The sequence below is a fragment of the Genypterus blacodes genome, unplaced genomic scaffold (genome assembly GCF_046128005.1).
Source record: "Genypterus blacodes isolate CSIRO-AG114 ecotype Tasmania unplaced genomic scaffold, CSIRO-AGI_Gbla_v1 ptg000076l_1, whole genome shotgun sequence".
NCBI lineage: Eukaryota > Metazoa > Chordata > Actinopteri > Ophidiiformes > Ophidiidae > Genypterus > Genypterus blacodes.
In genome coordinates this window covers 7692501-7717872 of record NW_027466885.1, presented here as the reverse complement: position 1 = coordinate 7717872, position 25372 = coordinate 7692501, and the positions used below count along the sequence as shown (strand labels likewise).

Here is a 25372-nt window from a genome sequence, read left to right as displayed (position 1 = left end):
CTGCATATTCTGTGTTGTATAGTTTTCTCTCTGGGTGGGAAAAAAACAAGCTTTTATTAATTGTTCAGTTTCAGGCAATGGAAAGCCAGGAAAGCCTTCATGAATATACATGAGATTTTGACTAGGCTGTCAAGTGTGATTTAATTCACGAAGGCCACTCAGAAATGAGCCTGACATGTCAACAAGAGCTGAAATGAAACCACGCTGCAATCAAAGCGATGCATTTTTCATTTACTGTTCGCCTGCGTAGCTCCAATTCCCCATTGTTCATCCCGTTGTATGCCGAGACAGTCTGAGAATAATGTATTTCTTCTGTGTGTGTGTGTGTGTGTGTGTGTGTGTGTGTGTGTGTGTGTGTGTGTGTGTGTGTGTGTGTGTGTGTGTGTGTGTGTGTGTGTGTGTGTGTGTGTGTGTGTGTGTGTGTGTGTGTGTGGCAGGGTTACGCAGGCACAGAGGAGTCACTGGGAAACTGTGTCCTGCTGATAAGTGACGTGTCGGACCTGGCAGGAGACCTTGTTTTCCAGAGCGTAGCCAAGCTGAAAGCAGCACTCCGACTCCTTTTCACCAAACATTCCATGTGAGTCCAGGGCTGCGGGAAAATTCTTCTGTCAATGTTTACATTTCGCTTGCCCGCATGTCCTGCGTGTACATGTGAGGGACATGTGATGCTTACTTCTGTGGTGCGCATGATGGATTTCACGTTGGGCCTCGGGGGTTCTGTACACCTGAGAGTCTCAATATTACGCAGGGGACAGACATGTTATCGCTGTCTGTTCCTGTCAGCTGATGTGCTTATCAACTCATCTAAACTCTCAGTGAGGGTTATGTAAAACAGCTGCCCAGTCCCAATCTATGAATAATGATAGAGGTGGGAAATTAACAACAGGCACTGGCTGGTAGATGTGCTCTGCTCAATTTCTGGCTAACCAGAAATGTGGGACATTTGGCCAAGACGAATAACAAAACATTCAAATTTTCCTGTCCGATCCGGGAAGAAGCTGCGCTTAAATTTGCTTTCTCCATTACAGTGTGAGAATAGCTGCGGTGCAACACATCCTGCCCCACCTGACCAGTCCCGAGGTGGCTGATGCGGTCAGACCTGACCTGGATCCGCCTGTGCTCTCCTCCATCTCCTCTCTCTTCTGCCTGAGGAACATCGTCAACATCACGCTGGACTCCAGCAACAAGTCCGTCCTCAAGGTACAGCTGTAAAAGGCACCTCAGACCAACGAAAAGACGAAAAGAGAGATTTGTGTCTGAGTGAGTCCACGTGTTTCTTGCTGAACAGGTGGAGTCGGTGGAGAAGTTGTTTTCCATCCTGTCCTCTAACACGGTTGACATGTCCCTGCGAAGGTCGGCCGCTGAGCAGTTGACCATTGTGCTGCAAGGTACGTTCGTCTCTTTCAAATCCTCCACATACGCGTTGAAGTTTAAAAAGAAAAACAACCCGACGTCTTCCACTCGGGGCGCCTGCTTCTGTATTCCCCTCATCCTCTCGCTTCACATTAAATCCCAACGTTATCTCTGTGTTTTTCATTCACCACAAGTCGCAGATTCACAGTTAAGTGGACAAGCAGAGAGCAACTGATATCCGCGCTCATCTCTGTAATGGCTGATGATATTGATCGAGATATTCCCTGGCGGCGTACCCAAATTATAAAGCACATACTTTTGGAAAGCCAATCAGATTGAGGAAGAGGCTATGCATGTGATGAAATCAACAAGTTTACCGTCTGTGTGATAAGTGAGCCTGTTCCCCTTGTGAAAACTGCATTTTGCCGTCGCTGCAGTGTTTGTGCCTCGCCGCCGCCATATGTTTTCAGGCAGACAAGAGGAGCAAATACTTGAGCAGTATGCAAATGTTTATTGTCAGCATATTGAATTGTTCTCTCACTTCCCTGCAGACACAACAATGCACCCGGTGCTGAAGAACCTTGGAATAACTGAAAAAGTCATTTCTCTCCTCACCGAAAGTGTAAACGGCAACAAGGTATAAACAAACCTGCCCTGGCAACGTGATAAAATCGATGTGTACCGAATTAATTGGTGTCGGGACAAGAATAACATCCTGCATCGCTGTCAGATATATGTGTGTGTATGTAGGTCTGCGTGTGTGTGTGTGTGTGCTCTGTGTGTGCTTGTTCTCCTTTAGATGTATGCATGTGAGAATGTACTTTACCAGTAGATGTGTGAGAAACTCGATGAGGCATGCATAATAAAAGGATACAATGACCTGCGCTAATAGTGTCAGACAGGGCCTGATCAGTCGTGCTTCTTTTGCCCTTTAGTTACTGCTCGTCATTTTCAGTCTTTGAATTAGAAGATGCTAACAGGGGTAATTGTCCAACACGACGGCCTACATGGAGGTGAAGCGGTGGGGGCATGGAGAGCGACTCGCTAACAAGCGTGTGTGTTAGAGGCACGGCTGCAGGCTACGTTTACGCCACACCTGCGCCGTCTGGAACTTGGTCGCTGAATTCAGGTTAATGGTTTTGAGAAGTGAGGCTAAGATTGTGTTTGTGTGTGTTCGAGAAAATATGTGCTCTTGTGTTTTTCTTTCTCCCCTCGCAATTATACACAGAGTGCATATGTTGCCGTGTCTCCCCAGAGCTTGGATTGCCTGTTGGAGCCGTGTGTTTGCGTCCTGAGGAAGCTGGCGTACGCTGATCCGTCTCTGAGGCGAAGCCTGGCACAGCGCAACCTCCTGCTCCTCACGTTGCTCAGGGGTGCGTTCACAAGACAACTCATTAAGTAACAACTCCACGCATTATGTTGTGCAGCTCGGGGGCACGTTCAAAGAGGGAAAAAAAAGATGACAAGTCAGCCATGGATGCGTAGCTCTTAACCATGCTGTCACACTGCAAAGTGGGATGTTAGTATGATGCAACTCATTACTGTGTAGCTCCGTGGAACACCAGGAGGTTGTTTATCCACATGCAAAAACAATGCCGTGCTTTTGCTTCTATTGCTCACAGCAAAAAAGAACTTTGTGAGTCACATCAAGCAATGGATTTTAAAATAGAGACTCATTAGACAGCGTGCCTCCGCAAAGGCCGAGCAAGCACAATTTAAATACGGACCTAGACCAAATCGCACCTATTGGTCGTCTATGGTGGGATAATAAACTGGAGTTCTGTGTGAAATTGACAACAAAACAGGCTTTATGTACATTTTCTGTCTAAAAATGAGTGCACTTGTTTGTTTTGACTCAAATTTAAGTCGAGGGTAAAGTTAAATGCAAATTGTCTCTTTGTGTTTTCTTCATAGCATCCTTGATATTGAAGGAAAACAAATGTAATGGAAGTGAGGCTGCTGTGCTGATGAGTTTGCTGCTGTTTGATGAGATCGCCAGCATCGAAACGTGGTGAGTGTGTTTGTTGTCGTCGTGCCTGAATGAGCCTCGTTCCCCGTTAACAGCGCGTGCATCCTTTACACCGCATTTCTGTCCTCCAATCAGGTCGGACAAATCCTGCACCGACGCGACTCTTGCGCCGTTCTCCCTGCCGCTGTCGGTGACGCGCAGGTAAGCTGAACGGTGAAGTAATGAGGGTCAAACTGTGGGCGAGTTGATGTCCACAATGCAATGGCTTCATCCCTTTTCTTAAACAGTATTCACAGCATTTCGGTGCTTCTTGTTTCTTTTCTTGCAGGTACAACATCCCCTTCCATGCGGCGACTCATCACGCTGTCAGCCCATACTGTTGTGTCCTGACCCCTTCCTCTGACCTCCTGACCCTGGCTCCCACCCGCCAAGCCCTGCAGGTGGCGTGGAACATTGCATGGCATTCTGGGATAGACAACCTTCTCAAGGATCTGCGTGGCATCTCTAGCGATGTTGCTGGGTACGAATTTAAAAAGGTTTCTGCGTTGCATTTAGTCCATATAAATTGTGTTTATTTATTACCTGAGAGTCACTTTTCATTTGTTTTGGCAGAAAGTAAATTTTGTCTGACTGTAGTGGATAAAAGAACGGGATAAAGAATTGAGTGGTGTCGGTCTCTTTAGATAATTGTGAAACTGTTTGTTTTGGTTTAATGAACCAAACAAGCTGGAGATCGGAACTATAAGTGAACCAAAGGATCCTCAGCAGATCACTCCTCTACAATCGCACAGTGTTAAACCGTCTCTCTAGTGGAGGGTTTTAGCGAAGAATTAGTTTTGGAGTCTGGGCGTCTTGTGTTTCATCTGTCTTCATTTACTTCTAATGCGACCTAATTCAAACAGATGAGAATGTCTCACACGGTTCTAACCAGCTTGATTGCGGCAAAGAAGTTTTAAGCACACGGTAGATGGATCAAACTGAATTTTATACAGTGCTTTAATTGGGAGAAACGTATTTCTCTTAAGATGAATTAGTCTGCAGGGAAATGTAAATTGAGAGATACCTGGGGCTTTGTTTTTTTATGTAAAGTATTTCTAAATGCACAACTTTTAAACCTCTGCAAATGTTGTTGTTTCTCATTAAGCCCAGAAAGTGAGTGTTCTTTTTAATTGCAATGACATCATTCAGACAGATCTTTTGTCATAGTTGTAGATAATTCTCTAAATCTAATCCCAACACCCCATCAGCAGCGTTTAACCTTTTTGGCTTTGCTCCTCCAGATTCCACGCCGACCTGCAGCTGTCGGAGGCGCAGTTTGTGTCGCTGCAGGCGATGCATTTTCCCACCGGGCTGCAGGACTGCATCCAGGCCATCGCCATGGCAGCAGGACACAGCTCTGTGACTTCTGCCCTCTCCAGGCTCAGTCTGTACTTGCTGATTGACAATCTGTCCCTGCCTCACGTCCCCATCCACAGCTGCAGAGACACGCTGCAGTCTCTCAGTTGGAAAGCTGCTCTGACCAGGTAAACTACAAACAAATTCAGGTTTTAAGTCATGTATGTTCATATGATTACCAATTTAAATAATCAGGTTATGGGAAAGTATCATTATCGCTATTACAATAGCTTGTTGGCCTGTTGAACAATTCTCTGTTCACAGCAGCAACTTAACAAACGCAGACGTCTCTCCTAACATAGCCAACGAATTCTATCAGACAATATTTACCCAGTTTTGTGTTTTATTCTTTGAATAATTGGCATAAATTTGCATGCCTTTTAAATGTAATAATCTTAGCTGTATACACTTTCCCTTCAAAAGCAGAAAAGCTTCACTGAAGAGGCATTCAAAACATAACCATTTGAAACTATCAGGTCACCTCCAGGATCAGTTATTTCTATGCTTACTATGTTTGGAGATGTTTGATGCCTATTTCTCTTTGGAATATTGATGAGTCCTACTTCTGATGTTGTATTTGTTGGTTAACTAATGTATTTCTTTAAATCTAAAATAGAAAAATTGACTGGAAACAAACAAGACAAACAAACAAGACAACTAGACTAATAATTTTTACTAATCACTTCTTCTGTAATTGGAAAATTGAATAATATTACCTTGGGCCCTTAAGTCTCTGTGCTCTCTGTCTCTCTTTCTCGTCCTTCCCTCAGGTTCCTTCAGGTGGGTCCAGCCAGTGTGGAGGATGAGAGGTTGCTGGTGGGCATCATTGCATTTTTAAATGCCTACTTCAAACAGCTGCGGGCCGAGTCTGCGTCCGACCTGGAGGACAGGGATCTGCGCTGGATACTGGAGCTACTCCTCGACCAGGTAAGCCTGATTTTCACTTTGTAAAGAAAGACGTGAATCTCTCCAATGCTCAAGCTTCACCCAATACCTCAGACCTGCAGCAGAAATGATTTCCTCAGCTCCTAAAACAAAGTTAGAATTCGAATTTGTGCCGTAGGAGAAGAATCACCACACTAAGTCGAGAGAGCTGCTTTTAGGATTTAATCAGTCTCACCTTGGCTTTTCTCATTTATCTGTGTGTAAACAATAAACCCTCCCCTGGCAGCTAAAGCAGACTCAGATTGTATGCCTGGTAGGGGTGAGTGGCTCTGCTCCGTTTCCCTTCCAATTTTTCTGTAATTACTGAGCTGTTTCAGGAACATCTGTCGCTCTCTACACTTGCATTAACTCGCTCCTCCATGCATCCTGCTTGGTTAGAAATGCTGTCGACTTGATCTAAGTGTAGTGCAGGCGTATATTGGCGGTATTTGCTCAAATACGCTTGCCTCCCTCTTCGTCTTCCCTCTGCAGGTCATTGTGTCAGCTAAATGACTGATCTAATTATTAATTCAAATCTACTTCAACATCAGATCAGCAATGCACGTTTAGCATTCATTGTAACGTCTTTGCTTGATGGGAAGGTTAAAAACAAGAATTGTAAAACGTTCAAATACAAATACTGTACATGAATGAAAGATGAATGAAAATAGTACAAATATTTGCATCAATGAAAAAATATCAACCCTGGATCTCCATTCATCCGTCCCTCTGTTCTCCAGGAGACTGCATCTCTCCTGAATTTGCTCCTGGCTGTGGAGACCCAAGCCCCCGCTCAGAGGCAAGCGGAGCCAGAGGAGCCAAAGAGCCACGTCAGCCAGAGACTGCAGAGAGAGCTGTCTGGACTCTTTCACACCTTACTCCTCCGCCTCACACACACCTCTGACAGGTAACACTCTGCGTATGAATGCACTTGGACTGACGGATCGTCTCGCCTCTCGTGGAATGTTGCAACCTTGGTAATTGCTTTTATACCCTAAATAAACCTTGTATGACTTACTAGGAGAGGTAGGAATTTGGTTTTGTGTGCTAATTAAATAAACATGACTGTAGTCATCAGTCGTAGCTCAGAGCCACACAGGTACTCTTTTCCTCCTAAAACCCTTCAATTTGCAATATTCCAGAATATTCACTTCAAATTAATCAATTTTCCTTGATGAAAAATAAATTACAGTATCATGATTATTACTGTGTGAGTGTGTGTAATCTTCACCAGCCTGCCTGTGGGTTTGGAAAATTGATTAATATTGTCAGGCTGTAGAGGCGATACTGCAGGGGAAGTGTTTTATTCAGTTAATTTCTGATGATGTTCCTCCCACTGGCCTTGTTGTTTAGAAAAGGAAGATGATCACAGATTCATGCAATAGAATTAATTTGTAATTTGATTTCTTTCTCTGTCACTCTCATTGTTTCCTTCCTGTCTGTCCAGGCTTTGCTTGGCACTAGCAGGCCCCTTCAAGAGCCAGCTGGCAGTCTGTTTGCTCCGGAGCCTGCGGCTGTCTGACGCCCCACGTTTCTATGGCCTGCCCAGCCTGGAGAGGACACTGCAGGGCATGGTCAGCTTGACAGCTCAGCCTGGCTGGAGCTCCCGCACCCCAGAGCTGGAGCCCAACTCCCTCTGCGCCAAGTATCTCAGTGGCCTGCTGGAGGTTTGTTGTGTTGTTGTGTGGTCACAAGTGGCTTCTGTGTGAAATTCGGCATCTTCACAGTATGGGTGCGTATGTCCAAGTGTTGCATGTTTGTATCCAGGCCTCCTGCTTTCTCAGCGGAGATGAGAGAACTTACTGAAATTGATCAAAGCAGAAGCACAGTTCTTTCTGTGGAATTCATTATATTCAAGCCAAAAATGAACCGCAATAAGTAAAACTGGCATTGATTTGATATGCCACACTGTGAAGATGCTGATGAGAGTAATCAACCTTGCCAATTCCATCTGTTCCATTGTTCAATCGTCCATAATGGAGAATGGTAAACTCAGTGTAGAGCAGCTTGCACAGCAGTACTAAGCACAGAGGTGGCCAAACTTATTATTGCACGAGACGGAAAACCCCTGTGACTCTCAACAAAGCACATTTCCCTGTTGAGTTTGTTATTTGTTGTGGTCACGTTTCATGGACTTAAATTAAGACTAAACGAGGACTGAAGGCTAATTTCTTTCTCAGTCTAAAATCTCTGGTGGCTACTTCCATCTCTCATGCTCAGCCCTCACCCCCACATCCTTGACCCACCTCTCATCCCACCACCTTGGCGCTGTAGGGCCCTAAAGCTCAGCAGGCCTTGGCCTCCCCTGTTCTTCATCTGCTCTTTACTGTAGTCCCACATCCTGATGGCACATCAAAGCAAAATAATTAATCTCAGATGTATTCGGCTTTCATTTGGATGCAGTGAGCTGCATTATAAACATACAGTAATCACCCACTGAAAAAGAAGAGCTCCTTCTTTCGCCTTCAGTGTTTTCATGGAGAACACACACTTGGAGCAGCATAGCATCACAATAACCAATCCAAATACCTTGAAGGTTTGGCAGCTGTGTTTTTGACCGGGTGCAAAACAATTTGCACTCTTTAATAAAACCTCCATTATTTTGGGTTCATTTTGCAGGTGATCTCCTCGTTTTATGTGGAGTGGGGCGGCAACTCCATGTCTTTCATGGGGAAAGGTGTGACTAAGAACACCATAATCTGCCTGCTCCACCTGTCCCATGAGATGATGGCTGAGAACAAGGACAAGGTAAGTGTCAGAAGACATAATGTGAGGCGGGGCTATGGAATTAATTGAATAGACACATTTCAGGATTACAGAGGATACAATACAGTTCTCTTTGTTTACAATGTCAGGAAACATTTTGGACCATGTGCTTTTTTTCTCAGGACTCAATTTCTCAGTGGTCTTTGGGGCAAGAGACGAGTTCTGAGGAAGCCAATGGTTCTCAGCTGGGTTTGGCCTGGCTCATCCCACTATGGGTGGACAGAGACCCAGAGGTACAGACACTTCCTGTTTTCTCCAGATATCACCTCAGATTGTGTAATTCCTGGCTCTCTGTAACATTGAATTGACAGAAGTCCATATTGTCACTAATCCATCTCTGCCAATGTACTTTCTGTCATAAACCCTGGAGTTTTTAATTCAAACAGAAAATACATCCCTCACACTCATGATTCATTTTTACACTCCACCCGGTCTCCCCCGCCCCCCTGTCTTTCCTCAAGCCCTGCAGCAACAACACGTGTCTCCTCTCTCTCCTCGCAGGTGAGGTTTGCCAGTTTGGGTTTAGGCGCCGCTCTGTCTTCGGTGCCCAGCGGGTGCGACGCTCTGTGTGCCAGCTGTCAGAACATCAGCGGGGGGCTGTGGGGCACATTGCTCAACATCCTCCTGGACCAGCAGGAAAGCAGCATGGTCCGCAGAGAGGTACCAGAGGTGTTACGGCTCCGGTCAAAATATTTCCCTCTTGATCCACAGAAAATAGAAAAACCTGGACTGTAATTTTTGAAGCACAGGCCATTTCTTTCACTTGAACTGTGCCAATAACAATGGAGCTGGACTTTCTTGTGTTATCAGCCAACTGCAGGCAGATGGCAGTGTTGCTGATGCCATCTAAGCTTGCGCCTCTCTGTTTTTGTCCCTGTCCAGGCTGCATTTATTCTGCAGAATTTGCTGGTGATGCCCATGCCTGCCAACGCTGAGGAGGCCAAGGACTCCAACTGGCAGGTCAGCAGTCCCACCAACCAGTTTGATGGTGGATGAAGTAAAATAGTCTCTCCTAAATTGGCTTATTGTTCTCAAAGCTGATTGCAGGCGGTTTATTTACTCTCTGACCATTGTTATCAGTATCATAATGCACCCGTCTCCCCTCCCAGAACCCTTGTGTCCATGATGAGGTGTCCGGTGTGTCTCTGGTGGGTCTTCCGGCACTCCAGGCTCTGCTTTACCACTGTCACTACTTCCAGCATGTGGCTCTGTCTGCTTCCAGGTGTTACCGAGGCAGGTACACATTCACCCTGCAGCCCCACACAGCCGCCGCCAGTGGCTCAAGTCCAACGGAGAGCTTGTTGTTAGGTAGGCTGTATAACTGCATCTATCTGTGCTCTTCATCTCCCTCATATTGAAACACAGGAGGTCAACCTGTTAAATATCTTCATGTGTGTATGTTTTTCTAGATTCCCAGAGTTCTCTGTGGATTTGTGCTCCCCCAGCACCTACTGTCAACCCCAGCAGACCCTCCAGCTCCCTCTCCACCTCCAGCACTGTGGTTGGCAACTCTGCTTTACTATTAACCAAGAGCGCACACACTTACACATGGCAAAAATGCAATTATGATGTCATTATGCTTACTTGACAGATCAGGGCTTCAGGGCCACACACCCCCAACGCCCCATCCCCATTGTGCATCACACAAGACTCTCCTGCCAACAGACTGATGGCTCAAGGTAAAGAGAGAATGTGTGTCTGTGAGAGAGAAAGACATGGTGTCTGTGTGTGCACATGTGCTTCACAGTAATAGGAGCACACCATAGTTTATTTCATGCTTATTGCCTGCTGACCAATGACATTTCCATTTGTTACCCTCTGACTATAATAAACTTTATCTATTCCCTTGTTTGTGTATTTATATTTCTGTCTTGCCTCTCCAATCCCAAAAGGAGTGGATCATTCTCTGGTTTCGTGCTCTGGTTTCATGTTTTGATTATGTTGTCATAGTGTCTTTAGTCGCAGACAGAGATGAGGTTCAACATGTCAGCCAATGGGGAATGTGTCTCTATAAGCCGGTTATTGCTGTGTCTCGCAGGCCAGAGTGACACGGACGCGAGCGATTCCGTTCTCTCGCAGGATTCGCAGCGGAGTGAACCCTTGCTGGCAGAACCTGTCGTCATGGTAACGCCTGACCTCCTGACGGCCCACTGTGGCCTGCTGGCTAACCTTCTGGCCATTCTGCCAGACTTCACCCTCACTGCCATCAGACACAGCCAGCTCCTCCAAGCGCTGGCCAGGTATGAGGCCGCATGACATCCAGCCCACATCATTAACAAAGACGTACTGGAAAACACTCTTCCCCCCACTGTATTAACCATCAGTGCAACGGGAGAAACAAGTAGTGAACTGAAACACAGGTTTTTTTGGTCCTGAAGCTCAAATAACAACCGACATTTACTTTATTTCCCTTTACCGTTCAGTCTGCTGGATGCGTGGCCCGTTGAGAAATGTTTGAGGCAGCTAAAGACGCACAACATCCTGCCGGGGGAGAGAGAACACATCAAGAGCCACGTAAGGAACAACAGAGACACCGTGCAGACAAGCTTTTCAACAATGATGCCATTATATCTCACCCCAAAACAACACAGTTTCAATTTCACTCCAGCACTAAAACTGTCAGGATGTTACTGTTGAGCCGTCTCCTTGCATTTAAGTGATTCCAAATACAAACGCACTTATTCCCACTTTCCATCATTTACATTTAATGTGTGTGTGTGTGTGTGTGTGTGTGTGTGTGTGTGTGTGTGTGTGTGTGTGTGTGTGTGTGTGTGTGTGTGTGTGTGTGTGTGTGTGTGTGTGTGTGTGTGTGTGTGTGTGTGTGTGTGTGTGTGTGTGTGTGTGTGTGTGTGTGTGTGTGGGGGGGGGGTGTGCGTGCATGCGTGCGCGCGTGCATTGATGTTTTTTCTTTTTATCGCTGCTTCTTCTAGTTCATCACCCTGCTTCAGTTCACGTCCAGCTTCTCCAAGCTGCTGCAGTCATGTGTCACAGTGAGCCAGGAGCTGATTGGCCAGATGGACTTCCTGAAAGTGCTGCTGACCACTCTGGTGACAGTGCTCATGCTGGATACCAAAAGCCTGGGTGAGCTTTTCTTAGTTACCTTTTCATCTCCCTCTGAAGCGTTTCTACTTCAGACAGAGTGACTTTGCCGAGGCCCCGTGTCATAAAATGAATCCTTGCTCCCCATTGTCCTCTTCAGATGCAGGTACCCGGGACGCGGCGTGCGAGTGCTGGGTAGACGTGTTTATGCTCCTGGCTACTTTGGTGAGGAGGGACGGCTCAGCAGTGTACCCATCTGTCGCTGCCGCTCTGGGGAGACACTGGCAGACATTTGCAGGTACCCACTCACTCTGTGTGAGCGCGTCAAAGTGACAACATGACATATCCAGATTTAGGTTGAAGAAATAACATATTTTCTGTTAAACTATTGTGCATTTTGATTTTATTTAACCCTTCCATTGCAGTTTAAGAGCAAATATCTGAAGAGTTTGATGATTATTATTAAATAACAGCATCTTGCTAAATACTCCTGATTAGTATTTTAGGCACTTATTCAGCCTTAATTCTTGGGCAAAAAAATTCAATCAAATTTACACCTTTGTTTCATCGCTATAGCCTGTACGACTTCACTGAACAGATGCTGGGATCAGATAATTACATCGTGTCCTTACGCCGCCTCTGCCTCGTTCCCATCATCCTCTGTGATTAATGGGGCAACAGGGAAATCTGATGAGTCCAGTAAAAGATGAACGCTGAGCCTTTTGTGTGTGCGCGTTTATGTGTGTGTACCTTTTATAGCACCTGTGTGTCTGCATATGCATACAAATGATCTGTGCGCGTGTGCGTGTGCGTGTGCTCCACCAATGCATTTTCTGTGCTCCGGTGTGTGAACAAATATCAAACTCTGCAAGGATTTAAACAGCAGGTTTGCCATATTGTCTTTGTAATTGTAACACTGTTGTCCCGTTTATGCACTCTTGTTTATTTTCTGTGTGCGTTCTCTAGGAACCTTATCAGTGTGCATGGATGAGAAGGTCGCCGGCCAGCGTCTCCACACGGTGGCGCTACAGTTTCTCTGTACACTTTTCTCTGAGGAAACAAAGAGGCAGGGCGTAGAGGTCGCGACCCCTCTGTCTGACATCCTGGATGGCCCCTCAGCCAGCCAGCTGTGTGAACTGCTGTTACAGGTAGGCGGTCCGAGACATCTTTTTGGGAACACACACACCACGGAGGAATGGTACAAAACTTATTTGCCCTGAATCGATGTGATAGGGCTTTGATTAGTACTTTTGTTCAAGCATCCACATACCTCATCGGTATATATTTGGATCCTTGGTGCTTTAGTTTGGGGTTTGTGTGAGATGATGGTTGTGCTCCTCAGGGTTTTGAGAAGAGGAGCCCCCAGGAGCCTTTGAAGAGGATGACAGCCAAAGCTCTGATGGCTCTGCTGGCCTGCAGCTCCACAGCTCAGCACCACGCAGCTAAAGGTAGAGACCGGTTTTCCCGGGTATTCCGTATTTTTGAGTTCCTCTCTGCACTAGAAATGATTAAGTTATCCTTTATCCACAGTACGCGTTTGTTATGATCATGACAACAGTAACTTCTGTTTGTGTGCAGGCTCTGGAAAAGTGAATTTGCTGACCATTGTTGTCGTTGAAAGCTATTTTTTGTTCGGCAACCTCCACTCCACCTTCTGCACGTTCCCATCCTGACCCTCTGACTCTGTTTGTTGCCCCAGCTGGACTAATCGACAGCTGCGTGGAGCAGATGAAGCAGATTTACTCCCAGCTCCACCTGGAGTCGGTCCGACCCAGCAAAGCCTCTCACCGCAAAAAGGTGAGCAGAGACGCGCTCGGAAATTTCCACTGTTTATATTCAAGCGCGGATTCCTTTTTTTTGTGTAAATATTTGAGAATTTCCATCATAACTAGTCTCATTTCTTTGGTCCTCGAGTCTTTAATGAGCGCAGTGCAGCGTTCTTTAACATATTGCTCTTGTGTTGGATCAGGAGGAGGCCTATTTAAAGGAAGTCAAGCTGGCTGCGGAGGTCTTTCGGAGTGCTCTTTACCGCAACGACGGATGCAAAGTGAGCTGCTGCGTCTGCCTTTTTATTCCCCCACTGTTAATTGTTTTTTAATTGAACCCCAGAGTACTAATGCTGCGCCTGTAAATGAGATGTGCCTAAATGTGCAACGGCCCTGCTAACATCTCAGCAAGTTTAGCTCCTTAAACCCAGTAATGACATCACTTACGGAGCAGATGAGCTGGTTTACGTTTTCTAAGTGGCGCTCTCCATCACAAGTGGTTATCATCAGAATCAGAATAGCTTTTATTGCCAATTCAGTTTATACTTAAAAGGATTCTTTTCTGGTTATTGGTGCGATCAACATATAAAACATGTAAGACAACAACTGTGCAAAGAAATTTAAAATAAATTAAGAAACACACAAAATTAAATAAATTAACTAAATTGAATAAGATTAAACGTGCAAGTTGCTAAGGAAATGATGTGGTCAGTGGCAGACCCAGGCCTTGTTGATGAGGCCTACTGCAGAGAGGAAGAAACTGGATTTGTGGTGTGAGGTTTTGGTCCTGATGGACCTCAGCCTCCTGCCAGAGGGGAGGGTTGCAAACAGTTTGTGTCCAGGGTGGGAGGGGTCGGCCACAATCTTGCCTGCCCGCCTCAGGGTACGGGAGGCGTACAGGTCCTAAAGCACAGGTGTCAAACTCAAGGCCCGCGGGCCAAATCCGGCCCGCCGAGTCATTTTATGTGGCCCGCGAGAGAGCGTACATTGTCCATACCCACAACGCATGTCGATTCTGTGACCCACCCGCGAAGTCATGGCATACCGCGATCAAAATGCAGCATTACCACATCAGCGCTAAACAAAGGTGATTTTCCGAGGACTGACAGCTGTCGGACTGACAGCTGCTCTGACCTATATTTTGTCAAGATCTGCAGCACAACGTTGAAGGCCACACCAGTCACTGAAAAGATGTGCTGGTAAAAAGTGTTCTTTTTTGCAAAGAAAAGCTTAATTTAGAAAGTAAGTTACACAGTATTACACAGTTGGACTTTTCATAATTCCACTGTAAAGATGATTTGTCACCTTACTTTTATGTGTGTGTGTGTGTGTGTGTGTGTGTGTGTGTGTGTGTGTGTGTGTGTGTGTGTGTGTGTGTGTGTGTGTGTGTGTGTGTGTGTGTGTGTGTGTGTGTGTGTGTGTGTGTGTGTGTGTGTGTGTGTGTGTGAGAGAGAGATAGTTAAATAAAAGTACATTTTCAATATGAACCTGTACTTTTTTGCACTAGAACAAAGGGAAGTTGTCCATTTATAGGTTATTAAGCTATGATTTTACTAATCCGGCCCACTTGAAAAACTAAAATGAGTTTGACACCCCTGTCCTAAAGGGACGGCAGATTGCAGCCGACCACCTTCTCTGAACAGAGGATAATACGGCAGTGGCTGCAGCGTACCAGATTGTGATGGAGGAGGTGAGGATGAACTCAATGATGGCAGAGTAGAAGTGCACCATCATTGTCTTTGGCAGGCTGCAGGAAGAACATCCTCTGCTGGGCCTTTTTGGTGAGGGAGCTGATGTTGAGCTCCCACATCACACATCATGCATCTGTAGAGTTCACCTCAGTCCTCTTCTTCTCCTTCTTCGTCCATGTTTGCCGTCTGTGTTTGTGCTGAACTGTAAATCAGGATTTCCGTAATGTACGTACGTTATAACCTTACACAAACACACACACATACGCCTTCATGTGGGCTTGACTGCATAACGACAATGTACTTTTTTGTGTGTGTGTGTAGGTGGCGGCCACAGATGCTTGCCTAACACAGGCACTCTATGCTCTTTGGCCTTGGCTCCTATTGGACGATGCTAGCATGGAGGCGGCGCTGGAGCTTTTGTGCGTCTACACAGCCAACTGTACTTCAGGTTTGTGTGTGTGTGTGTGTGTGTGTGTGTGTGTGTGTGTGTGTGTGTGTGTGTGTGTGTGTGTGTGTGTGTGTGTGTGTGTGTGTGTGTGTGTGTGTGTGTGTGTGTCCTGTGTGTGTTAGTTTTGTTTGTGTGGGTGTTTGTACAGGCACTGTGCCTGGCCCGTGCTTGCCCATCTCCTCTGTCTGCAGGCAGCGATCTGCCTTAGTCATACACACTTCCAAATGAGAGCCCCTTTGTCCTCCGCAGTGACCAGTGAACAACATTGTGTGTCACTGTATGAGCCCAGTGCCCGCCGCTCACAATGGCCGCTGTGTCCACGTCCAGGCAGGGAGCGAGGCTGCGCGTCTCACTGTATGTAGGTCAGGGGTTTCTCGTCTGATTTGCAGAATCACAGACGATCCCTGTGTTAGATGCTCCATCAGGCAGAACACAACAACAATGTTTTGGGGCAGAAAACGCACAATTTATAAGCAGGAAACAGTGTGAAACTTTCACTTTGATGAGCGTCTCGTGCTCCTTTTGATCTGTGTGTGTGTGTGTGTGTGTGTGTGAGACCGCGATGTAACTGCACAATGGGAATCAGTTTCATCATAGTGTGAAGAGAAGTTTTCTGACACTTGAACGTTTCTGTGTATCTCTTGTTTGAGTGGCACCTGTTCCTGAGTGGGTGTGTGCTTTGATGTCAGCTCTATCACTTTATCCCCCTCATAATCTCTCGCCGTGAAGCACCAGAAATCACTGAAGTCGGGCGCGGCGTCTCCCTAAAGGTTAACCGAGCAGCACGCAGTCAAGCTTAGCGTTACACCATCCACCCTCGGGCTACGGCTCCGTCTCCAGAGACACCGCGTCGACTGAGCGATTCATCTCCAGTCTGCCTCCCTCATCTGAGAGCTTCGTTCACGCCGCTCTTGCGGGTCACACACATTTGTTCGCTGATATTGTCAACGCAGTCAAAACATCCTCACACGGATGCGCTGTCAGTGTTTTCATTTAAAAAAGAATTTGTGCGCGCGAGTGATTTGAGACAACACATCAGCCGAGTCGATTCATTTTGAAGCACAGCTCCCCTGTCAGGCTCAGCTTTCTTGACAGGTATTGAGATAACCTCAGGCTCACATCAGCATACGACCGTTGCTGTATGTTTCCACTCTAGGATTAACATAACCAACAAGCTGTCATGTTTCCTAATAAGCTGCATCAATCAGCGGCCCACTAAACCCTGCGCTCATCTTATCCTGCTGGTTTCTGTATTTTGTATGTCCTCCATTTTACAGCCAAACCCATTAGTCCTGTCATGTACACTAGCATGGACGTAGCCGCAGAAGAGACACTTTAATAAAGTCACGGGCCTGTCAAATGTCTAAAGCACAGGTGTCAAACTCAAGGCCCGCGGGCCAAATCCGGCCCGCCTAGTCATTTTATGTGGCCCGCGAGAGAGCGTACATTGTCCATACCCACAACGCATGTCGATTCTGTGACCCACCCGCGAAGTCATGGCATACCGCGATCAAAATGCAGCTAAACCACATCAGCGCTAAACAAAGGTGATTTTCCGAGGACTGACAGCTGTCGGACTGACAGCTGCTCTGACCTATATTTTGTAAAGATCTGCAGCACAACGTTGAAGGCCACACCAGTCACTGAAAAGATGTGCTGGTAAAAAGTGTTCTTATTTGCAAAGAATAGCTTAATTTAGAAATTAAGTTACACAGTATTACACAGTTGGACTTTTCATAATTCCACTGTAAAGATGATTTGTCACCTTACTTTTATGTGTGTGTGTGTGTGTGTGTGTGTGTGTGTGAGAGAGAGATAGTTAAATAAAAGTACATTTTCAATATGAACCTGTACTTTTTTGCACTAGAACAAAGGGAAGTTGTCCATTTATAGGTTATTAAGCTATGATTTTACTAATCCGGCCCACTTGAATCGAAATTGGGCCGAATGTGGCCCCAAACTAAAATGAGTTTGACACCCCTGGTCTAAAGCTTAAATCATAACTTAAAGATTAAAAGCCAGGTAAAATATTTGCTGTTTATTGTGAGGGATGTGTGAGCTATGGAAGGAGACGCTGAGCTCTGGAAATCTTTACGCTCGCCAGAATCCATCTCCATGAAAGCGTGTGAGCCCCAGACTGACCTCCACTTGTTAAAGATCCCTCTGGAGATCATCTCACGTTCTCTAATTCCTCCTCTGCTTGCCAGACAAATAAGCACAATTACAACAAACACCACGCCACTTATTGGCAGCGTTTACCTGCAAGCTTTGTATCTGAGTAATTACATCGCAAATGAAGCGACCGGCATTAAAGAGCCTTGTTGTTGTAGTCAGGATCCTGCCTGCATTGTGATTGGCTGGCGCCGCCCCGTCCAAAGCCAAGGAGTCAAGAGCTCAACGCCAGAAGGAGGAACAGAGGTGTACAGTCTGTAACTAAAAAGGGACCCAGAGTGCATACCTCCGCCAAGGCAGAGTAGCCCTCCGTCTCTGTGTCTCAATGATAAAATTTGACAGTTTATTGACGGCCTTGATTATAAGGAGCCGCGCCCACTCAATTTTGGCAGCCACTTAAAACGGCAAGGAGTATCGACAAACAAATCTATTTGAATTGACTCCAAACAATTCAAAATGGCTGTTAGTCGTTATTACAGCAAGCAACAATCACTACCAAAGGGAACACAAAACAAAATCCAAGGTCAAACAAGGAAGAATTGGGAAGGGAGCAGCAGAGAGGAATTACAGGAGAGCCAACGACTAAATTACAAGCAGGTGAGCAAGGCAGCAGAGTATGAAAGCCGTTCAGTGAGCTCTGTGTGTCGAGCCAAAGTGCTACAAGAGTCATGCTGGCTCGTCTCATGCGTTACCAGCACTCACAGGCTCAACGCCGCTCCAGTACAGAAACCCACAGCAAAGTGTCCGTCTTCTCTGTTGGACCTGATCGCAGTTCCCCCCCCCCCCACTGCTGTGCTCCACATTTCCCAGCATTCCCTCATCTTGGTGTCCGTTGGCTCCCGCCGCTCTCTCAGTAGTCAAGTCCTTATTGTTCCCACTCAGGTATGTTTTGTCTTGGAGAGCCAGTGTGTGTGTGCGTCAGTACAAGATCTCCACTTTGTTCTCGGGCCCCGTCTAGACGGCTCTCACAGCAGAACGAGCCGTGTGTGTGCGGCCAGCTGAGTGTTTTGGTACAGCGGCCAGCCGGCCGTGCAGCCTCGACAGGCTGCTTCTTATTTTCGCGGCCGCTCTCGCTGCGGTCTCGCTGGCTTGTCCTGCTCGAAGACAAACAGAGAGGAGCAACGTGTTCCAACAACAGGAAGAAGAGAGCAGAAGTGTCCAACCTGTGTTCATCATTGAAAGATCACCAATCACCACATGGATTTTAAGACTTTTAAAAAGTTTGCAATGTCAAGCATATTGTTCAATAGAGTCTCTTCCCAGCATGCAGTTCTGTGTGCGGCGCCGGCCCCGGCATTCCCCCGGGGACAAGAAGCACCACGAGCGGCTCCCTGATGCACGCTGTCATGAAGCTGGCCTCTGGAGTCGCCGCGGACAACAGTCCCTCCCAGAAACTCGCCTTCGCCCTCTTAGCCAACCTGGCCGAGTCCCGAGACTGCAGGGGCGTCCTGCAAAAGGTACAAACCTGTCCCTCTCATGTGGACTGGAAGAGCACTAAACCCATACTGAAACTTTTGCGTGTTTCCTTTTCCAGAGTAACTTCCTTCAGGGCTTCCCATTGGTACCGATGCCCAAAGCAGGCGGAGCGAAGGCCGCTTCTGCCGCCGGCGGCCTGCTGGGACTGTGGCTGAAGCTGCTGCTCGGCCTCTCGTTCAGGGAGGACGGCCAGCAGAGCATCCTCAGGGTGACCGGAGCTCTCGAAGTGCTGGCAGACCTGGCAACACAGCGGCGACACGCGCTGCTCATCCTTCACAACCTGTGCTTCTGCCCTGCCAACAAGCCCCACGTCCTCGCCAACGGTATGACGGGGGGATGAGGGGGCCGGGGGAGGGCGGGCGCAGGCTGATGGTAGAGAGTTATTGAGGTGTAATCCCAACTAAATTCACTCTCCAACATCTTTATTTTCATCATTTGACCAGGGATGCTCTGATTGATTAGGTGCGAATCACCAATCTGTTGTGTTACGCTCAATTTTTAGCATTTTAACATCTCACCAATTTGAACAACAAAAGCGCGAATAAACGGATGTGTGGAGAAAATGAAGAACTGCAGAAGAGGAAAGACAGCTGGTGCCTGCACTGATGTACAGTCAGGGGGAGTCACATGGCTGGCTGGCTGGGTGGCTGGGTGGCTGGGTGGGTGGGGGGAGTTGAGGGTGGCTATGATTGGTTTCCTGTGCAAAGGGCACATATCCTGTGTGCGCTGTGAATCAAAAAGCTCTATATCAAAAGCGAGTGACAAGTGATATATATATTCATAACGAAGACGACACCAAGGGGAACATATGTGGTTTGACTTGTGTAATGTAAATCTATGATATCTTCAATAAATAACCTTACACAACATTTGGAACAGTTTGGGTGGAATCCTTTTAGGGGAGGCAGTAGCTCAGTCCATAGGGATTCAGCTTGGGAACCGGAGGGTCACCGGTTAGAGTCCCGTATGCGACCAAGTAAGTGGACTGGTAGCTGGTGAGTTGCCAGTTTGCCTCCAGGGCACTGCCGAGGTGCCTGCCACTGCCTGAGCAAGGCACCGAACCCCCAACTCTGTAGTGTGTGTGATATGTAGGGGGTGCAAGACAAATATCAATTGTATGTGATTTCTGTGAATTGAATGCAAAATGACATGAATAAAGTATCTTCAATCTTTTACTTTAGTTACTTAAAACTTAACTTAACATTTTACTGATATGATTTCCCCCCAGCATGGTTTGTGTGTGTGTTTGGAGTGATGGATGCCTCTGATTATCTGCTTGTGTATCTCAAACAGACAAAGCCATGAGGGCATTGATATTCTGTCTGGAGAGTAAAGAGATGGAGACTCGCTGTATGGGAGCGTCTGCACTTTGGGCGTTGATCCATAACAATCAGAGGGTATGCATACACGCACACACGCACACACGCACACACACACACACACACACACACACACACACACTCTAAAGCACTAAAAGTCTAGTTTTATTGGCTAATATTGGAGTTTACTGGCGGTGTGTGTCATATTAAATCCTGGAGTGGCTTCCCTCTGGCCGGACCTCCGCCTCAGAGACATAAATCTCTTTGAAAGCTTCTCTGGCCTCTCACTGTCCAGCCGACCGACGTTTCTTAATCTCCCGATTATGATTTGAAAAGCGCTCAGTCCGGCTCTTTGTAACTCGTCTCCCCCCCCTCTCTCTCTCTCTCTCTCTCTCCTTCCACCCCCCCTAAAGGCCAAGTCTGCTTTGAAGTGTCCCCTCGTGCGGGCCAAGCTGGAGGAGGCTCACGCCGTCGCTAAGAAGGGTGAGACGCTCGATCGCATTCAATGGCAGACGTCTGTGAATGTGTCGCCCACGCTCACTCCTCGTTTGCGTTTCTCTTCTCTCTTTCAGTTGCAGGTGCGACGCACATCGCCGCCTACCTGCTCAAGTGCCTGGAAAACCTCTCACAGCTGCTAAATACCTGAATGTGACACCATGTTATTTATACGGTTTGTTTTGTACGGAATAAAGAGTGAAACAGCAAATGTATGAATGTGTGATTGTGTGCTTCTTCTTTCGTTTCTTCTTATTTGGAAGCAAGCAACATTACAGAAAGTTTCTCCAGTAGTTCCCCATTCAGACTTTCAATATGCATCATCATCACACAGGTGCCAGGACTGATTCTAACATTAAGCACCTGTATTTACATTTTGAGGTGTATGAGCTAACAGTGGTCTCCCATGAAGTGTGCCCCCCAGTCGCTGCTTGAGTCAGTTCCTCTGTGGCAGGAAGTGCAGCCTCGGCGCCTCTCCTCTCATCAATGCAGCTTTCATTCTCCCTCGGTGGGGTGAGATGGAGGCTGTACAAATGGACCGCTGGTACTTCATGGTACTCATCTTTCTCCCCTTTCTCAAAGGTACGACGCTGAGCTCCTTTTCTACCATTTCTGTAAAGATGTTTTTGCCGTGAAATTCAGTTGTCTTAGTTTTAGACAATTTCAACTGGGACTTGTGATGGATTTCTGTGGGGTGCCGGCGATGACAGTGATGTCTCTGTTGTCTTTCAGGGACGCCAGTGTGCTTTAATCACTTGTTGTCACTGCAGCTTGTAATCATTGATTTATAGACGATATATCTCCCAAACATTCTTCTGCTTTCCTTTCTTTGTCTTTGGTTAAATTGACTGAGAATCCTTTGAAAGTGAAAGTTTTACTTCACTCTGACAAGTTGTTACTCTAAACCTGCCAGCACTCTGGTAAAGACTTGAAATCTGTTGTCATTCTGCTCAGATAAAATGTTTGAGAAAACTTTTGGAAGCTTGATCTGCTTTGTTTGTGATGCTGGCTCAAATCATTACTTGTTACCCGGGAGACGTCCTCAGATCAAACAGTTTTTTGAAAAATCTGCTCTGTTCAGTCGCCGTCCAGCAGAAGGAATATACTGGCATGGTTCACCTGGAGGAAGGGATGATCCTGGACTGCTTCTGCCCCTGGAACGGCAACTTCAGCATGGTGTCCTGGACCAAACTGCCGGACAAGACCCCCATAGCCGTCTTCCACCCGGAGTACGGCGTGGCCTTCGCTCACCCTTACCGCGAGAGGGTGGAATTCCTGAGGAACACGGTGATGGACGGCAGCATCTCCATGAGGAACGTGACTCATCAGGATATGGGGCTTTACCAGTGTTCCATTCAGACGTTCCCTCAAGGATCCTGGACCAGGAACGTTCAAGTGGAAGACTTGGGTAAAAGAACTTCCCCCGCATAGAGAGAGATTTTAAACTGGAATGGGAAGGATTGATACAAGTAACCCCTTCTTTCCTCTGCGTGTAGATGATCCACCAGTAGAGGACGAGATCACACTGACCCCGACCCCGGAGATCCTGGTGGACACCGAGCTGGTGGTGGTGCAGAGCGACAACCTGACCATCCGCTGTAACCACGAGCACAACGGCACAGTCTACCAGGTCATCTTGGAGAAGATGGCGCCCGGGGAGCCGTGGGGCATCATCGGCGTGTGTAAGGTGGTGGAGGGCGTCCTTGTGGGCAAGGACTACAGCGAGCGTGGCCTGGTGAGCTGCGCCCAGAGCCTGGACGTCAGCCTGGAGCTCACGGCTGTGGCGCAAGAGGACGGAGGCTTCTACCGCTGCAGCTTCAGCACGGACGCCGGCGTGCAGACCACCACTGTGCTGCTCACCGTACCCACTCCAGGTGCGGACAGAGGTCATAGGTCTCAAACACACACACACACACACACACACGCTGATTACACAGTCAGTACAGGTGTTCAGTTCATGGTATGTGATGAGGAAATTGGTGGTCGTGTTGCTCTGTTGGCTTCACGTGCTGGCGAGCATGTGTGCAAACCACACATCCTGTCAGCATAGACAGGTGTCTGTGTGTGTGTGCAAGTGCAAGTGCTTCTTCTCATACAACAGTCATCAGCCATCAACCCACAGCTTGGTGAAGATGAGTGATGCACAGAACAGAAATGCGTCAGGCCCCACAAAGTTCATATGCGAGTAACCGCTCAGTTTCGGTTCTCGCTCATTTTCTCCGTCTCCTCTCATCTTCAGGGGAGTTTAGCCTGGAGGTCTACATGATGTACATTTACATCGGGGCCGGAGTTGCCGGGCTGATTCTGCTCATCGTCGTCGTGGTTCTAACAGTGAGGCACAGGTGAGACCCCCACACGGTGACCTTCACCATCACCTTTCAAATCAAATTCTCCTCCTACATCAACAAGTAAATTACTATTATGACAGGAAGAAGAACTGGAGGACAGAGTACCGAGTCAAACTGCGTCCATCCGAGCGGCGGGTGAGCGACACACTAATCATTACACCTGCTCTTTTTTTCCCAGTCGAACCCTTTGAGAGACTCGTGTGAGGAGTTTCGCCGCCTCTTCACACAGTTACGCTCTCTCCTTATAGTCACTTATAACTAACGCCGGCACTGACACTCTAATAACTTGTATGTTTTGTCTTTTGGAGATGTTTTTGACTCAATAACTGCTTTGTGATGTCACAGTGTTTATATTCTATGATCCCAGCTGCTGTGTCCGTCATCCGTCCCTGTCTAACACACTCACACACACTAATCATCTCCCCCGTCCCCACAGCCGAACTTCTACGAGAACATCTCCGTGTACGGCAAGAAGGGAAGGAGGCCGGAGCGAGTGAGCGATGGCCCCGTTTATGCCAACTACCACCAGGCACGCTCACACAAAGCCCAAGCAAGTGTCGGCTTTATGATGAAGGCGCATAAATAACTGTGATGTACTGCCAGATTCCATTGTTTAGCCACCATCAAGCTGTCACTGGGTGTAAACAGAGGAGAGGAAGATGCATGTGAACAACAAATATAACGCCTGGATTACTATTTTTTATATGTGGTAGGTGTTTTAATTAAAAGCAAGTTCAGTCTGTATATATTCACATTTTTAATGAATTTGCAAGAAATCCTCATCAAGCCTTGGGGGAAATCTGTACGTTAAATGCTGTGTGAAAACAGAAACAACAACACAGATTTGGTGTTTCTGGCGCCCCCTACTGGCAAGGAAAGTTATAGCTGAGAAATCAGGAGGTTTACAGTTTTTAGCCCTGCTTTTGCACACATTATATATTACATTTTTTTTTTTTTTACATTTGTACAATTTTCATATTGTGTTTTTGTATCGATGGAGGTAAACGCTGAGCACTTATTGAGGTCTTTCTCTCTTGGTTTGGGTCCAGTCCTGCTCCAGTCAATCTGAAAGCTGGTTTATCACTTTCATACCTCCACCCAAACGTGCAAAACGACTAATAAAAACCCGCTTCCTCCTGCTCTCCACACTGCCACTCTAATCACCTCAATAACATAAAGAAACACAGGAAATGATCGAATCCCAATCAGGTCTGTGTGTGGGAATGATTCATCCTGCATTCTGTTTTCGGGCATGGACTCCTGTATCATAAACTATAACTATTATGTTATATCCCTCATAGTTGTATGTATTGACATTGCTGGTGGGCTTGTATTGATCATCTCTGGCCCCTAACTAAACACTCCAATATTCTCACATGTCAGGATTATTGCGGTGCTGAGTGTTCTGCAGTAATCTCCTTCGTTTGTCTCCATAGAAATGGAGGCAGTGGCACAGGGAGTAATGGAAATGCGGATATTCCACACAAATACGGACAAGTTGGGAATACGGAATATAAATGGACAATAAATTAGTGTGGACTCACTCTCTTTTTTTCCCCTCTCTCTCCCTCCTCTTCCTCTCTTTTTCTTTGTGTTTCCCAGCCATACAGTAAAAGTTACACCTTTATATTTTGACTGTGATACCGCTGATTACTGTGTGCACCACCTGCAATACTCATACTGAAGTGTTAATGACTCCATGTGGCAAATATGAATAAAAACTTTATCGACATTCCTGTAGTTTGGGAGTTTATGAGACAAAATGGAACTTGAACGCAACATCTGGTTTATTGACGTAACAATTGCCACATCGACACGTGATAGAACATTCAATTTATTATCGTATCTCCAAAAACATTACATATGTACATCGTGAAAACTGTAGTCCTACACTCAGTGTGTTCAAAGTGCTATTAATGTTTATTCTGACAGAAATAAAACACAAAAAAAGATGACAAGACGCTTATTAACACTACATCAGTGGTTCCCAAAGTCCCCCCCCCTTTGGGAACCACCGCACTACATCATAGTCAAACCAGGTTAATGCTACATTAAACAAATCCAGCAAAACTGCAACTGATTCAAAAATAAGTCGTCTAGAACTCTTGAGTGGAACTATTTAACATTTAACAGCCACACTGAAGCTAAATGTTGAGTCTCGAGACGAGGGCAGAAATGTGACCGGAAACATAAAAAAAACAAAAAAAAAAC

At 46.6% G+C, this 25372-nt stretch overlaps 2 protein-coding genes across 2 annotated transcripts in view; both read left to right on the top strand.

Annotated features, from left to right (window-relative positions):
- The window catches only part of rttn (rotatin), a 30236-nt gene extending 9216 nt beyond the window's left edge, over positions 1–21020 (top strand). Inside the window, exons 17-49 of the mRNA XM_076158157.1 lie at positions 438–577; positions 1029–1200; positions 1289–1388; positions 1905–1990; positions 2609–2726; positions 3268–3364; positions 3458–3523; positions 3651–3842; positions 4603–4845; positions 5488–5644; positions 6382–6548; positions 7089–7308; positions 8261–8389; positions 8530–8640; positions 8909–9067; positions 9290–9367; positions 9517–9715; positions 9817–9908; positions 9999–10086; positions 10446–10647; positions 10831–10921; positions 11338–11488; positions 11607–11744; positions 12413–12594; positions 12789–12894; positions 13146–13243; positions 13416–13493; positions 15225–15351; positions 18787–18980; positions 19058–19322; positions 20293–20396; positions 20732–20801; positions 20891–21020. Coding sequence (XP_076014272.1) covers positions 438–577; positions 1029–1200; positions 1289–1388; positions 1905–1990; positions 2609–2726; positions 3268–3364; positions 3458–3523; positions 3651–3842; positions 4603–4845; positions 5488–5644; positions 6382–6548; positions 7089–7308; positions 8261–8389; positions 8530–8640; positions 8909–9067; positions 9290–9367; positions 9517–9715; positions 9817–9908; positions 9999–10086; positions 10446–10647; positions 10831–10921; positions 11338–11488; positions 11607–11744; positions 12413–12594; positions 12789–12894; positions 13146–13243; positions 13416–13493; positions 15225–15351; positions 18787–18980; positions 19058–19322; positions 20293–20396; positions 20732–20801; positions 20891–20964 — 4494 coding nt within the window. The 3' untranslated portion in view covers positions 20965–21020. The remainder of the gene's footprint in view (positions 1–437; positions 578–1028; positions 1201–1288; positions 1389–1904; positions 1991–2608; positions 2727–3267; positions 3365–3457; positions 3524–3650; positions 3843–4602; positions 4846–5487; positions 5645–6381; positions 6549–7088; positions 7309–8260; positions 8390–8529; positions 8641–8908; positions 9068–9289; positions 9368–9516; positions 9716–9816; positions 9909–9998; positions 10087–10445; positions 10648–10830; positions 10922–11337; positions 11489–11606; positions 11745–12412; positions 12595–12788; positions 12895–13145; positions 13244–13415; positions 13494–15224; positions 15352–18786; positions 18981–19057; positions 19323–20292; positions 20397–20731; positions 20802–20890) is intronic.
- A 184-nt stretch (positions 21021–21204) lies between these two features.
- On the top strand, positions 21205–24893 carry cd226 (CD226 molecule). The gene is made up of 6 exons (XM_076158156.1): positions 21205–21395; positions 21895–22221; positions 22310–22687; positions 23053–23155; positions 23242–23296; positions 23598–24893. Exons 1-6 carry the CDS (start codon positions 21332–21334, stop codon positions 23745–23747), a joined length of 1077 nt encoding a protein of 358 aa, XP_076014271.1. The 5' UTR covers positions 21205–21331; the 3' UTR covers positions 23748–24893.
- Positions 24894–25372: the final 479 nt, after the last annotated feature.

Coding starts and splice junctions, on each gene's coding strand:
- cd226 (XM_076158156.1), top strand. CDS start 21,332: ATGGAGGCTGTACAAATGGACCGCTGGTACTTCATGGTACTCATCTTT. Junction 22,688..23,052: donor GCTCACCGTACCCACTCCAG/GTGCGGACAGAG, acceptor TCTCATCTTCAG/GGGAGTTTAGCCTGGAGGTC. Junction 23,297..23,597: donor TGCGTCCATCCGAGCGGCGG/GTGAGCGACACA, acceptor CCGTCCCCACAG/CCGAACTTCTACGAGAACAT.